At 39.2% G+C, this 12,845-nt stretch overlaps 1 protein-coding gene across 1 annotated transcript in view; it reads right to left on the reverse strand.

The window, feature by feature from the left end:
• Nucleotides 1–12,845, reverse strand: part of gria4a (glutamate receptor, ionotropic, AMPA 4a) — a 112,726-nt gene that overhangs the window by 36,478 nt on the left and 63,403 nt on the right. Inside the window, 3 exon segments of the mRNA XM_020619987.1 lie at nucleotides 630–845; nucleotides 2,728–2,934; nucleotides 11,983–12,093. Of these exon segments, the coding sequence (XP_020475643.1) occupies nucleotides 630–845; nucleotides 2,728–2,934; nucleotides 11,983–12,093 (534 nt within the window).

Here is a 12,845-nt window from a genome sequence, read left to right on the forward strand (position 1 = left end):
TTAATTAGCTGACTAGATTGGGACACAGGGAGCCTACAATGTTGAACTTTGTCATGATATTCTAATTTTGTGAAATACTGGATTTGGGTTTTTTTTGTCTTTAATCCATAATCATCAAAATTGAAACAAATAAAGGCTTGAAATATTTCACTTTGTGTGCAGTGAACTAATATAACATACAAGATTCACTTTTTGAAACAAATTATTGAAATAAATGGACTTTTCCTCGATATTCTAATTTTTTGGCACATACCTGTATTGAAGGGTTTTAAGAATCTGTGAAACACTTATACAGTGTACTTTCAAAAGTATTAAGATGAATGTTTGCTCCCAATTATTATATCATCAGGAATAAATATCATGTTAGTAAAAACTAACATGATAAGAAACCTCATCCCCTCAGTCTGTGTTGTGAGAGTGACAAAACTGATATGTGATCGGCAGGAATTGTGTCTTATTAGGATCTACAGGGGCAGACAAGCCATCACTTGCCATAGATTACTGGGTCAGAAATATTTTTTACACTGCGAGCTCAATAAGAGACATGTTTTTCATCCCTGAACACAAGCTTTCAATAACCTGTCCAATTGTTACTGTCCTACTACTCTTATTCTTCTACAATCACTCACCAAAAACAGCACAACACTGACTCCAATGTAAGCGAACACTATGCACATCCAGATCTCGTAGGCCAGTGGGTCCAGGAAAGAGAAAACACCTGGTTTAGATTTCTGAGGCTTCTTGATCATGATGGAAATACCCAGAGACATGAAGGGCTTCGAGAAATCGATGACCTCCTCTCTCACCAGAGTGATGGTCAGTGGGGCCACTGCAATTTCTGCTTTCTGTAAAACAAAAAAAAGAGGTTGTGGGGGTATAATATAAGTTTATTTTAGTCATATTGCTGTGCAGCTATTTTGCAGGAACTCTGAATAATGAACAGGAACTGCAAAAGGAGAAAGTCTGAGGACAACGATAAAGGAAGGAGGATGGAAAATTGAAGCATGAGGAGCTAGTTTAGTGGTCAAGCACCGGACCAGTGGAGTTTGAAGCCAAAGTTATATATGGTAATGAACAAAGGAAGACCAGTAAAGGAAACTAGTACAGTGGGCAAAGAGGAAAGAAGGAGAGAGAGGAGCTGAAATTGACAGAACAGGGAGACGGAAAACCGGGCGAATGACCGAGAAGTAATTAATACACAGGCATGAAAGTGCGACTGCCAGAATATAAATAAGCTGCCAAGGTCTCACACACATTTCCTTGTGTGAGAACACACATATACTGTATGCAAAATCTGTAGAAGAGTCAAAAAAATGATTCATTCAGCACACTATCTGTATCTGAGCGGCTCTCTGTGTCTAAACAGCGTCTATCCTCTTAGCTGAAAAAAGAGGATACAATAGCAGCATTTCAAACAAGTGTGCCTTTGCCACAAGAAGTGAAGTTGCAAAGCATTCAGAATAAACAGCAAAAAAGAAAGAGAAGGAGGTCAGAAGCAATGACAGAAAACAGGGAAGGGGAGGGCAGAGGAACATCAAAAACCCAGTAGAAAGAGAGAGAGGAAATAAACTAGAAAACGGGAGAAAAAACACAACATGAAATAAAAGAAGAAGATCAGTCACAAAGCTGAACAGAGAATAACGGACATAATATAAAAGAGAAAGGGAGTGCACAACCTGTCAACATCTTACAAAAGTACAGTATTCTCTCTATGAGGCAGATGAGTCATCAGACAGGGCTTCAAGTGTTTGGAACAGATGAAACCTGATTAGTTAATGCAGCGGTTCTGGTGTGTCAGTTTCCACGGTATCGGTTTTGGAGGCTAATTAATTTCGTCACCGTCCTTCAGCAGAGTCTCCACTTTCACTGCTTAGTAAAGTGATGAAATCGCAAACAGCACATTGGTGTCAATGACATAATTAGCAGCTTGCCAAATTCTCAAGAACTAAGTGAGCATTCTGAGTGACAGCCTCACTCGTCGAAACTGACATGGTAGTTGAAGAGACGCAGAGCTCCAGACAAGTTCTTCTTCTTCTTCCTCAGATACTGTGTCTGGCCTGTTGTGGGGTAACACAATAGCAGGAGCACATACAGTATAATGAAATGTAATAGACCTGTTGAGGCTGTGCCAAAGAAGTGCTGATTCAGCACAGATGTTCTGTGCCCATGATTTTGTGATGTTGTACTGGACTGCATTACAGTATATTGTAAATTGAACCTGTATACAGTTTATATTGTAGTACACTGTCGTTCTGAAATACTAGAACATTTAACATTATGTGTATTTGTATATTATTAAGGCAACTCGTAGGCGTGAGTGTGAGTGTGTGGTGTTTGTCTGTCTCTAAGTGTCAGCCCTGTGATAGACTGGCGACCTGTCTATGATGTACCCCGCCTCTCGCCCAATGTCAGCTGGGATTGGCTCCAGCACCCCCAACGACCCTATTCAGGAATAAGTGACATAGATAATGGATGGAAGGCTATTGTTAATAAGAAGCACAGAATGGGGCTTTAACACATCATCATTAAATAAGATAGGTTCAACAACCTTGAATACACAACCTAATAGTGTACTGTGATCCTTAAAAATTACTAGACTAATACTGCATATTAGTTAAATAATTGAAGTAAATAACCAAGAGCTTGTGATGGGCATTGTCTGCTCTTTATTAAAAAAACCCTGACAAAATAATCAATAAAGTCAAAATATTTTCCATTAACACTTACCCCATACACAAGCTCTCCGACCATGCCGTTCCATATCTTCGTCTCTGTATCTCTGGCTCCATATTTCCCATCCGGCACGATGGAGATCTTGTATTTGATTCCAATGTGTTTGGCGATTTCTGAGGCCAAGTCCACGCAGTATCCTTCAAACTGCTCATTGCCTTCATAAAGCTCCCAGTTCTTTTTCAGCATTACATATGGACCTTCCTACAAAATCAGCAAAAGGGGAGAGAGACAACTGTTTGGAGGAACATGACAGCTGGGATTATTATAAGAAGAAAATGAAGACATATACTGCGGAGCCAGCTGTCTGGTTGTAAATGTACAAACACATACAAAGAAAAATGATACCAATAAGGCTAATTCCTGTGGATTTTGCTTTTTTTAAATGATGGTCGGAGGAGCACAGCTCTATAAGAAATACACCAATGCAACATTGAAGGAAAAATTCAATTCCATGCTTTAAGAAAAGCAGGATATTGACCAAAACATTTGAATTTAAAAGTACATAATGTACATTACAATGAGAGACTGGCTTTACCATATATTTAGAACAATGAAACAAAAAGATAGTCAGATACATTTGTATGTATTCCCATAGTTTTCTCATAGAGAAACCATTTTGTCAGGAAAACAAAACAACAACCAAAACTTGATAGAAATTGCTGCACAGTTTATAAAATGGGGGAAACACTAGAGCTGTTCTAAAAAGGCCATATCTGAGATAGAATTTTTATATCTTTGTTTTTGTCTTCCAGTGCCTTGTTTTATGCTTTGTCTGACTCCACATGACTCCACTGGGACCTGCACCTGACTCAGTACAATACTAATGCTGAGAGGACAGAAATGTACAAGAGAGGAAAAATACACAGAGAAAAGACGAAAAAGAGAGGAAGACTACTACTTTGAAAATGTAAGAGGTAGAATGATTACTGTGCATGCAGTTAACAGAAATGAAAGCAAAGAGAGAGGTTAATGTTACCTAGTGAGATGGTGGGTGTATTAGGAATAAGACGCACAGAGAAGCATGCACACAGATTACAGCAGCTACAAGAAAGGAAACACACAGACTTTTGAGTGACAGCACAGTCATCAGGAGCAGTGAGCTACGATATTATGCCTGAAGCTTCCCATTCTGTAATCCCACTAAACCAAGTCTATTAAAATGCTATCAAACCCCTTTTAATCAAAGACTAATTTCATCTAATTAATCAAACAGTCAATTATAATATCCAACACACCAAAGCTATGACACAGTTCATGAAGCTCTTAAAAGACAATAAAAAAGATAACATAATTTGGATTGAATTCCTCATTCAGGAAATTGATTCACACGGAATAAAACAGTTTAATCAAAGGGTATTTTTAGACAGACATGTTTTAAAATGGGTCAAAGCAGCAATAATAAGACTGACAGATTGTGAGGGAGTCACAGAACACACTTCAATCCAGGAAATTGAAAATAAGTCTAGATTGGAAGCAGACAATCAAAACCCACAAAGCAAGCTGAATGAATTGATCCTCTTTTATCTCCAGTAAACAGAGCTTGAAATGAATTAGTGTACTTACAGTCCATACCTGTGTATTTGGAAAAGGTTCTTTTCTATATGGACATTTAAAGTAGAAGCCTGTTCATTTTCTATATTGACAGTATTTTCAACACTCCCCATACATAGACTAAAACCAACAACGAATTGCATCTGCTCACAGTTAATGTCTGTCAGCATGTCATTCCTGGATTAGTTTGTTCATCTGTGTCACAGACCTCTGTTTTTGTTCAAGGATGATTAAAACCACATCAGTGAGACACACCGTTGCATTGGGTGACATTTCTTCATTAGCAAACCCCAGACCTGAGGAGGAGTAGCCAGCAAAATGTAAACAAAGCGGAGAGCGAACACAAAATCTCACGCATGCACAGTTGTCTCTGCCTTATGCCATCTTCAGGAACATAGCGGGTCTGGGGTTTCATTACAATAAAAAGTTTAACCCAGTACAGTGGTGAGTTACCATGATGTGTTTTTAATCATTTAATCATCAACACAGAGATCTAGCACACAGATGAACAAACTAATACAGGACTGACACGCTGACAGACATTAACCATGACTAGAGGCAATTCACTGTCGGTTTTAGTCTCTGTATTAAGATCACTGACAATGCTATTAATTTAGAAAATGACCAGCCTTTTCCCTTAAGAGGCTTACATGTATCCTTTATGTAAACATTATACATTAAACATCAATATGGCATGTTAGCATGCTGATTTACTGAAAGTCAAAGTGTAGCCTCACAGAGCCACTAGCATGGCAGTAGCCACTTCTTGTTTCTAAATTTGGAGTTCATCATAAATTTTGACCTAGCAATTCAATTTTTCTGCTGTTAAATAGTTGCTAAATTCAGCAGTTGTCAAAAAATATTCTTACGGATGTGCATGCTCATTCTTTTCTGCATAAATAGCAACAAATATCAAATAATATGAATAATTGTCAACTTGCATGTGAAAGTATGAGAAACAAAAATACATTTATAACAAAAAAAAAAACAACACACCAAGCATTGCATTATTAGAGGTCTTACAAACCATTACTCAGTCATCAGTATTAGATTTGTTAAAACTCTTCCAAAACCAACCACACAAGTGAGGATTCAGATTTTTCAACTTTATACTTTTATTACTGACAGCATCATCATCATAATACAAACAAAGTTGCCCCAGTATGTTCAATGTTAGAACATAGACACATTTCTCCTAAAATGTCATTAGCAAGTCCTGGGGGGCTCATTCCATTGACTCAACATGAATCACAATGTTAATGAACAGCAAAGCAGCTTCAAGTAAATTTGCTTGAATAAATCAACACAGCCACAAAGACAGTAGCAGGGATAAAGACTGGAAGGATGAAGATGCGAGCTGAAAAACATACTTTAAAAGGCAATACCTATACGATTCAAAGATGTAAGCTAAAAACTGTTAACCTCTAATTTATAGCTTCAAAAGCACTGTGATGTGCAGACTGTACTATGTACTGTATGACTGAGTACAGTATGTATGACTGTGTGTATGTATGTATGACTAACTTCACCAGGTTTTGAAGTTAGCTGACCAGATAATGGTTTAAACATGTGACATTACAGTTTGTGAACAAATGTGTTTATATGATTGTATTTTTTTCAGGGGGGAAGACACTAAATTGACAGATTTGTGATGCTTTTATGAAAATAGATTTTTAATTGAAACTAAGACAAAACAAAAACTTTCTTTAATGAAAAGGGAAAATGTAGCTCAGGCAATTTTAGAATCAGTTGAAAACATCATGAATGATGCTAATGCTGTAACAAGATTAGGTATAATCAAACTTTACATTAACTAAATAGTTAAATTCATCCAAGTGGACAGAAAGGACTAGTGCTATATTCACAGATTTAGTCACCCATTTTTATTCATTTTTGGTGTTGAGACAAAAAGCAAAATGATTTGCCAATACCTATAAACTATACAGTAGCTCCAAATATTAATTTCACAGAGTGAAACAAAATTTTAAAGAAATAGTTAAACATTTTGGCAAATACACTTATTGGCTTTTTATGAAGTTAAATGAGATGAGTTAAATGAGAAAGTTGAAACCTCTCTCATATCTTTCCAATAAGTATGAAGCTACAGACACAAACCAGGTAGCTTGGTTTAGCACAGTCAAAGTCTGGAGCCATGCCACCATGAGATTGCAGGCAGCAGAAGTCACAGATCCTAGCTTAGAAATAGTTACAACATGCAACCCAACATATAAAACTTGGCATTTTTATATTTTGGTTTTGACAGAGCTAAGCTTTTTTCCTGTTTCCAGCCTTTTTGCTAAGCTACACTAAATGGCTGCATATTAAACAGACAGGTGAGAGTGGAAGCAATTTTCTCATCAAGCCCCTGACACGAAAGTGAATACGTGTATTAACCCAAAATGCTGAAATATTCCTTAAAGTATTTCTTTATGACTTGGACAGATTATGAGACAATGTAAGAGGCCATCCACACCTCCTACAATATGGCAAGAGCCCCAGACTCAGTCATTTTGTTTCTCTTTGCAATTGTTTTGCATGTCTTTGTAGTATTTTCTTTGTTTTGTTTTGTTTCTGTGGTCAGTCTGCACCCTTCTATGTGTTATGTCTTTTTCAAGTAATTAGATTGACTTTCCAACAAGAAATGTTAACAGTTACTTCAAACAGAAGCATATACCAGGGGCACCCTAAGCCCATGGGCCCCTGGGTCAGTAATCCATCCATGCCTGATGTCAATTAATTCTCAAGAGGAAATCATTTCCCTCATGTCTATCATGTTTGAAGGTGAAGCGTTTGAAAACAGAGCAGGCTATTTTTTGAGTTATGTACATACACTGTATATGCATATAAACAGATACACAAACAAGTGGAAACTCCTTATGGTTTGTTATCAGTTTGCTCCAAATACCTTTGTCTCAGTTTGAAGGCAGTAATGACTGTATTTGTGTGTTTACTGGATGTTGGTCAGTGTATTTACAGCTGGGATGAAAACATCATGTTTGGGAGTTACTTAATGTGTGATCTTGAGGAGTCAGGGCGTGCTAATAAGAGGGAGGTGAAAAGAGCAGAGAAAAGAGGAGGAAATAGGAGCAGAGAGGAACGATCAGGGGGTAAGAGGGAAAGAAAGTGAGGGTATAGGACAGAGCAATAGGAGGATGTGGATGGAGACATGGATGGTTGGCATGTTGGCTGCATGCTGCATGAAACTATAGAAGAAAGATGAAGGAGCAGATCAGGATGCAAACAGAGATCAATACAGTGCCTGGGAGAAAGAGGATAGCTAGAAATGGAAAAAGTGTGAAGGAGATAAAGAGAAAGAGAAAATATGACAAAATGAAAAACGAGAAGGATGAAGAAAGAGAGAGCGGGAATGGGCTGAAAAGTCAGACATAAAGATGAAAGGTGGTGGGTGAAAGAGGTAGAAGAGCTTTGTAGAAGCAAATGGTTGGGGCTGATAAGACATGAAACACTTCACAATGGAGCCAAAAAGGCAGACAGGACTTGTTATGTAAGCCAGTCAGCCAAAAAGACAGGCACCAAACTGGACAGTCACCCACTGTGTCCAGTCATTCATTCAGCCTCCCAACTGGACACTCAGGCGGTTTAGCATTTATAGAACCAGACTGACAGACGAGTTAGCCAACCATCGAGACATTTAATTAGCCTGCGAGCCATACAGTCAGATGGTCAGAGAGGCAGGCCAGGTGGTCAGCCTGTTTCAGTCAGTCAGCTGGTCATTCTGTTGATCCAATAAATAATGACTTCCATTACAGTAGATGCCCATCTATCCAGTCACATACTGTATTTGGTCAGTGAGTCAGCATACTTTTCTGCCAGCTATTCAGCAATAAAGGGAGAAAGGCAGTTCAGCAGTCAGTCAGTCATTGGACCAGTCAACCAGTGACCAGTCAACAGTCCATTACAGAGTCTGTTGGTCACCATTCAGCTGGTCTATTGCCAGGTCAAGCTGCTGGTTAAACAGCTTTACACCCAGTCAGCCAGCCAGCCAGCTGCGACAGTAAGTCAGTTGACCAGGTAACCAACCAGATTCAACAGTCATCAGCCACTCAGTCCATCAGCCAATCAAACACTGTGCACAGTATTTTTATTAGTTATTAATTTGATGGAACTATATATTTTGTCAAGGTGGACACTGTATCATTTTTATTCTGTTTATGTCATTTGACCCCCCATTTTATAAGATCACACAAATGTAGCTCCATGTAAGAATGTCCTGCATCCTGATGAAAAGGCTGAAAAGAAGAAACATTGACTTCTGTGAACTAAGGCCAAAGCAAAAGCATAAAAGGAGTGTCATAAGTAGCAAGTACAGCAACTGCACATGAATACATTTAGCTAATGGTGGCTGTGCGTGTGTAAATGTACGTGTTTATATGCACATTATTGTGTGAACGCTTGAGAGGCTGCATGTCTGAGTGATCTACATGGTTAATATATGATTTTTCATTTGTTATTTGGATAGTGATAATGCCAGCATCAGTGTATAGTGAGTTAAAGTTGCATGTTTCAGGGGAGCTTTACATACTATACTTTAACCTTTAGTGTTTAAAACAACTGCAGTGTCATTGTGAGAGTAACACCCAAGACAAGTTAAAACCTAAATACCAGTGCTATTTCAAAGTCAAATATCAAATCTTTCTCCTGCAGGGCTTCTTCAGACAAATCCTGCTAGAGGTTAATACCACAAACTAAAAGAACTTCTTCTCTTTACCCTTGACTTCAGATGTAGAGATTTAGAAAGCCTCTCAGAGGAAGTGAAATACAGAGGAGGAAAGTTGGCTGAACAGGCATGACTGAGTAGATTTACAGAGTGACGGAGCAGAAAGATAGACATGGAGGGTGAGTGGTGTCAAAAGGTGAAGGCTGCTAAATACACGACTGACACAAAGACATGTCCTTGTGTCACTCTCCTCCCTCCAGCAAAGGAGAGATAAAGAAAATAAAAGAAAAAAAATTGGTGAGGTAATTTTTTTCTGCAGGCTCTCTGTACGTGAGAGGGAAGGGCTCTGCTGATTGTGTGTGTCCTAAAAAAAGACAAAAGAATATGAGTCTGCCTGATGGTCTGGTGATTTCATGTGAATGAATGACAGATTCTGACAGCAGCCACAGGATCTCTCACCCAACTGTGTCTTTTGTCATGAAAGGAAGATGGGAGCATAGTGAGCAAGGCACCCCAGTGTGTCACAGGCCCAAAACGTAGTGAACAGTAATACAGGGTACTCCACCCTTAAGCAAAGCAGTTGTTTCAAAACCAAAAATCCCTTTCTCAAGCAAAACATACACAAAAAAGGCATCACTACATAACAAGAGCACTGAGTCTTTGTACAGAGCGGTCTGTCTGTCCTCTGTCTTTCCCGAGGGTCTGCGACTCAGGTGAGTCTGTGTTTCGGTCTGTTGCTCTGTCTGCAGACCCAGCATCAGTGTCGCACCAGAGGCTTCCTCATCATCAGAGGCTGCAAAGAGGAGGAGGAGGCTGAGCTAACGTTAGCCAAGGCCTGCTGAGGTCACCATCCACAGAGAAAGATGCTGGGGAGGGGGCGGGGGTGAGGGACAAAAACAAAAAACCAAGAGCACGGGGGCTTGAAGAGATGAGTGGAATTAAAGAAAGATGTAGAGACAACAGCGAGCGAGAGAGAGAGAGCGGATAGTGGCTTTGAAAAAAGTCAGATGACAAACAGACATGGGAGGGGAGCAAAAGGAACAGAAACAAACATAGGAAAGATGTATACAGTAATGCCAAACTATTCTACAATTTGTTTTACAACCACTTTAAATGAATGCATTTAGAAACACTACTCACTGACAGTAATGGCATATTAAAAAAATACACATATTCAAAATTGGATATTGTCACAATAATAACACTCCATGTATTAGATTGTGCTGATGTGTTTGTATTTGCTTGTTCCAGCTCAACGCACCACACCACACACTGCGCAGGGGTGTAATATACTGCCAGCTGGAGGTGGGGCTGTCACTGAGGACATTTAGTCCGGCTGAATTCGTTTCACTGAATTCTTTCCTGCGGCATGCGTGCTTGTTTTCCTTACCGCTGCTTGTTGCCACTGGAGGCACTCTGGTATCTTACACTATTATCAAGGCAGCATCTTTGAACAGCCCCCCCGCTTTTTAGATTTTTGTTCACATTATGGCACTACAGTAAGTACAACTACAGATATTTTGGTCATACTTGTGAGTTTGCTGTATGAAGCAATGTGGCTCGAAACAAAAATACTGAATTGCCAAAGCTTTAGCATCTGTGGCTTGTTTTTTTTTCTATGGGCTGAAATTAGTCTTGAGTTGCTTTCACTTGCATCACTTTGCATGCCCAATTGAATTAGACTGATTGCATTTACAGGAAGGGGATGGCCACCATAAAAAGGCTGCAGATGGGTGAATTGAAATCAAATGTAATCAGAGGATGTGCACAAATCCACCGATTAGCCTGCCTTTCTCCTTGTCTGTGGAAGAACGAGGAATAATTACACTAGACTGTGTGTCTATATGAGAGCCATTACAAGAGACTGGACTGAGGTCACTTCTGAATGGTGATCTGAGGTCAGTTTTAGATTTGTCTACTAATGAGACATTAGCGTAATCTTCCAGCTGGACAAGTGCCACTCTCTCTTGGCTGTGCTCCGAGAGCTCTCTTCAACTCATACAGCTCATCCTGTACCAACCTGATTTTTCTTCAGCATTATTAAAATTCTGCCACACGACTCTGCTTTTATTCTTGCATCCTGTGGTTGTCTGACACTGAACACATCTTGTAAAGCCACTAAGACAAATGAACCCCAGCCTTTAGGCCATGATCAAACCCTGACATTCAGCCCGTGGCTTGTAGAGTGACTGTATGCTGATACACATAGTCCTAATGAATGGTATCTACCTAAAGTATAGCACCTTTATATTGCAGCAATCGTCTCACTCGATTTACGATTCATTTAGAACAGACAACATTTAGTACGGTATGTTGTTGTTGTCAGATCTAATCTCTTAGAAAACCAAGCTCCTCTCGTCCCTCTTTTCCTTGTATATGCTCTTGATCACGCCTGGAAAATCCAGGACCTGTTACATATGGTATTAATCATCTGATGTGCGATACATTAGCACCAATTTGCATCTCCATGTCTCCAGCCTCTACATGGAACTGATGTAAGCTGAGACATCAGATGTAAGAAAGGTTTTCCTGTGTGTGTGAAATTAAAGCTACAGTACATAACTGAAGGCAGCATTAGCATGAAACTCCAAATCAGTCCAGTCTGCTCCACCCAGCGCTCCCTCTCCCTGCTGCACTGTACTCCACCATGCTCTGCCCGGGTCTTCAGATATTATAAATGAGAATGCAACAAAACTTAATGATCAAGCTGAATTAATTGAAAAGTACAGATTGGTTAGAGAAGTCAATCCCACTCAAAAACTTTTAGAAGCTAATATCTCTGTACTGGTGCCAGGGCTGTTCAATGAGTCTGGGTCACAGGAGGCTTCGACAGCACCTCTCCGCATTAAGACAATTTTCGAGTTGGATTTCTACAACAAAAATATTTATAAAAAGTTACACACTTTAGCTTTAAATTTTGGAATTGGAAAGAATGAGTTTGCATAAAGCTGTTCTTCAGTGATGACAATCAAACACTACATGAACTATGAAGACATAAAAGCAGTCAGTGGGTACATTACCATGATGGTGGTCACGACTACAGTCCGGTTCTCCATTGCTGAGCTGTCATTGGAAAGAGCATTTTCATTCTGGACCAGAACAAGTTTGTCTATGTCATTCCAGTAGCCAATCTGGGACAAAGAGAGGGAGGAAGGATAGAAAATATGAATGAGAGTGAAAAGAGGAAAACCTAGTTCAATCAATCAATCTTTATGGCATAGTTCATGCAATTATTACATTTAAGGTGCTTACAATAATATCAAGAACGATAAACAGATAAAAAAAGAACCTAATTGAGAGGGAGAGAGCAGCGGAATGTAAAAAACAAACAGTCAACTCAATGAGCTCACTTCTGCAAATTTCCCATTGGAACTGCAGAAGATATTGAGAGATGTTGAGAGTGAGCCAGGGACATTCAGTAAACACACTCTGGTTTTGAAGAAACACTAGAGAAGGTGGAACGTGGTGTTATTTCTTTATTATGGGTGCGACATGCATGCTTTTTTCCAGTAAAGAGAAATTATGAGTACTCTCAGCCTGAGCCCTATCCTCCTACTTTTTGCTATTATGAAGAAGGATTATGTTCAAACTTTCCTTATTTACGTCATTGCAGCTTTATGTACCTGCAGGTTATCCAGAAGCGTTCTCCAGTGCACACTCCAAAAAGCTATTAAAACATAAGCTACAACAGTTCAATTACACTAATCTAATGATATTTATAACTGCAGTAAGACAGTTATTAGTTAAGAATCATGAGATGATTATGCAGCAAATGATTTATAGCTTTAACTATCAACCATCATGAGGGATGAAACAAGACAAAGGCAGCACACACTGAAAACACCAGTGAGATGACGTCCTTTCATTTGTGATTAATAGTAAC

This window comes from Monopterus albus, unplaced genomic scaffold (assembly GCF_001952655.1).
Source record: "Monopterus albus unplaced genomic scaffold, M_albus_1.0 scaffold229.1, whole genome shotgun sequence".
NCBI lineage: Eukaryota > Metazoa > Chordata > Actinopteri > Synbranchiformes > Synbranchidae > Monopterus > Monopterus albus.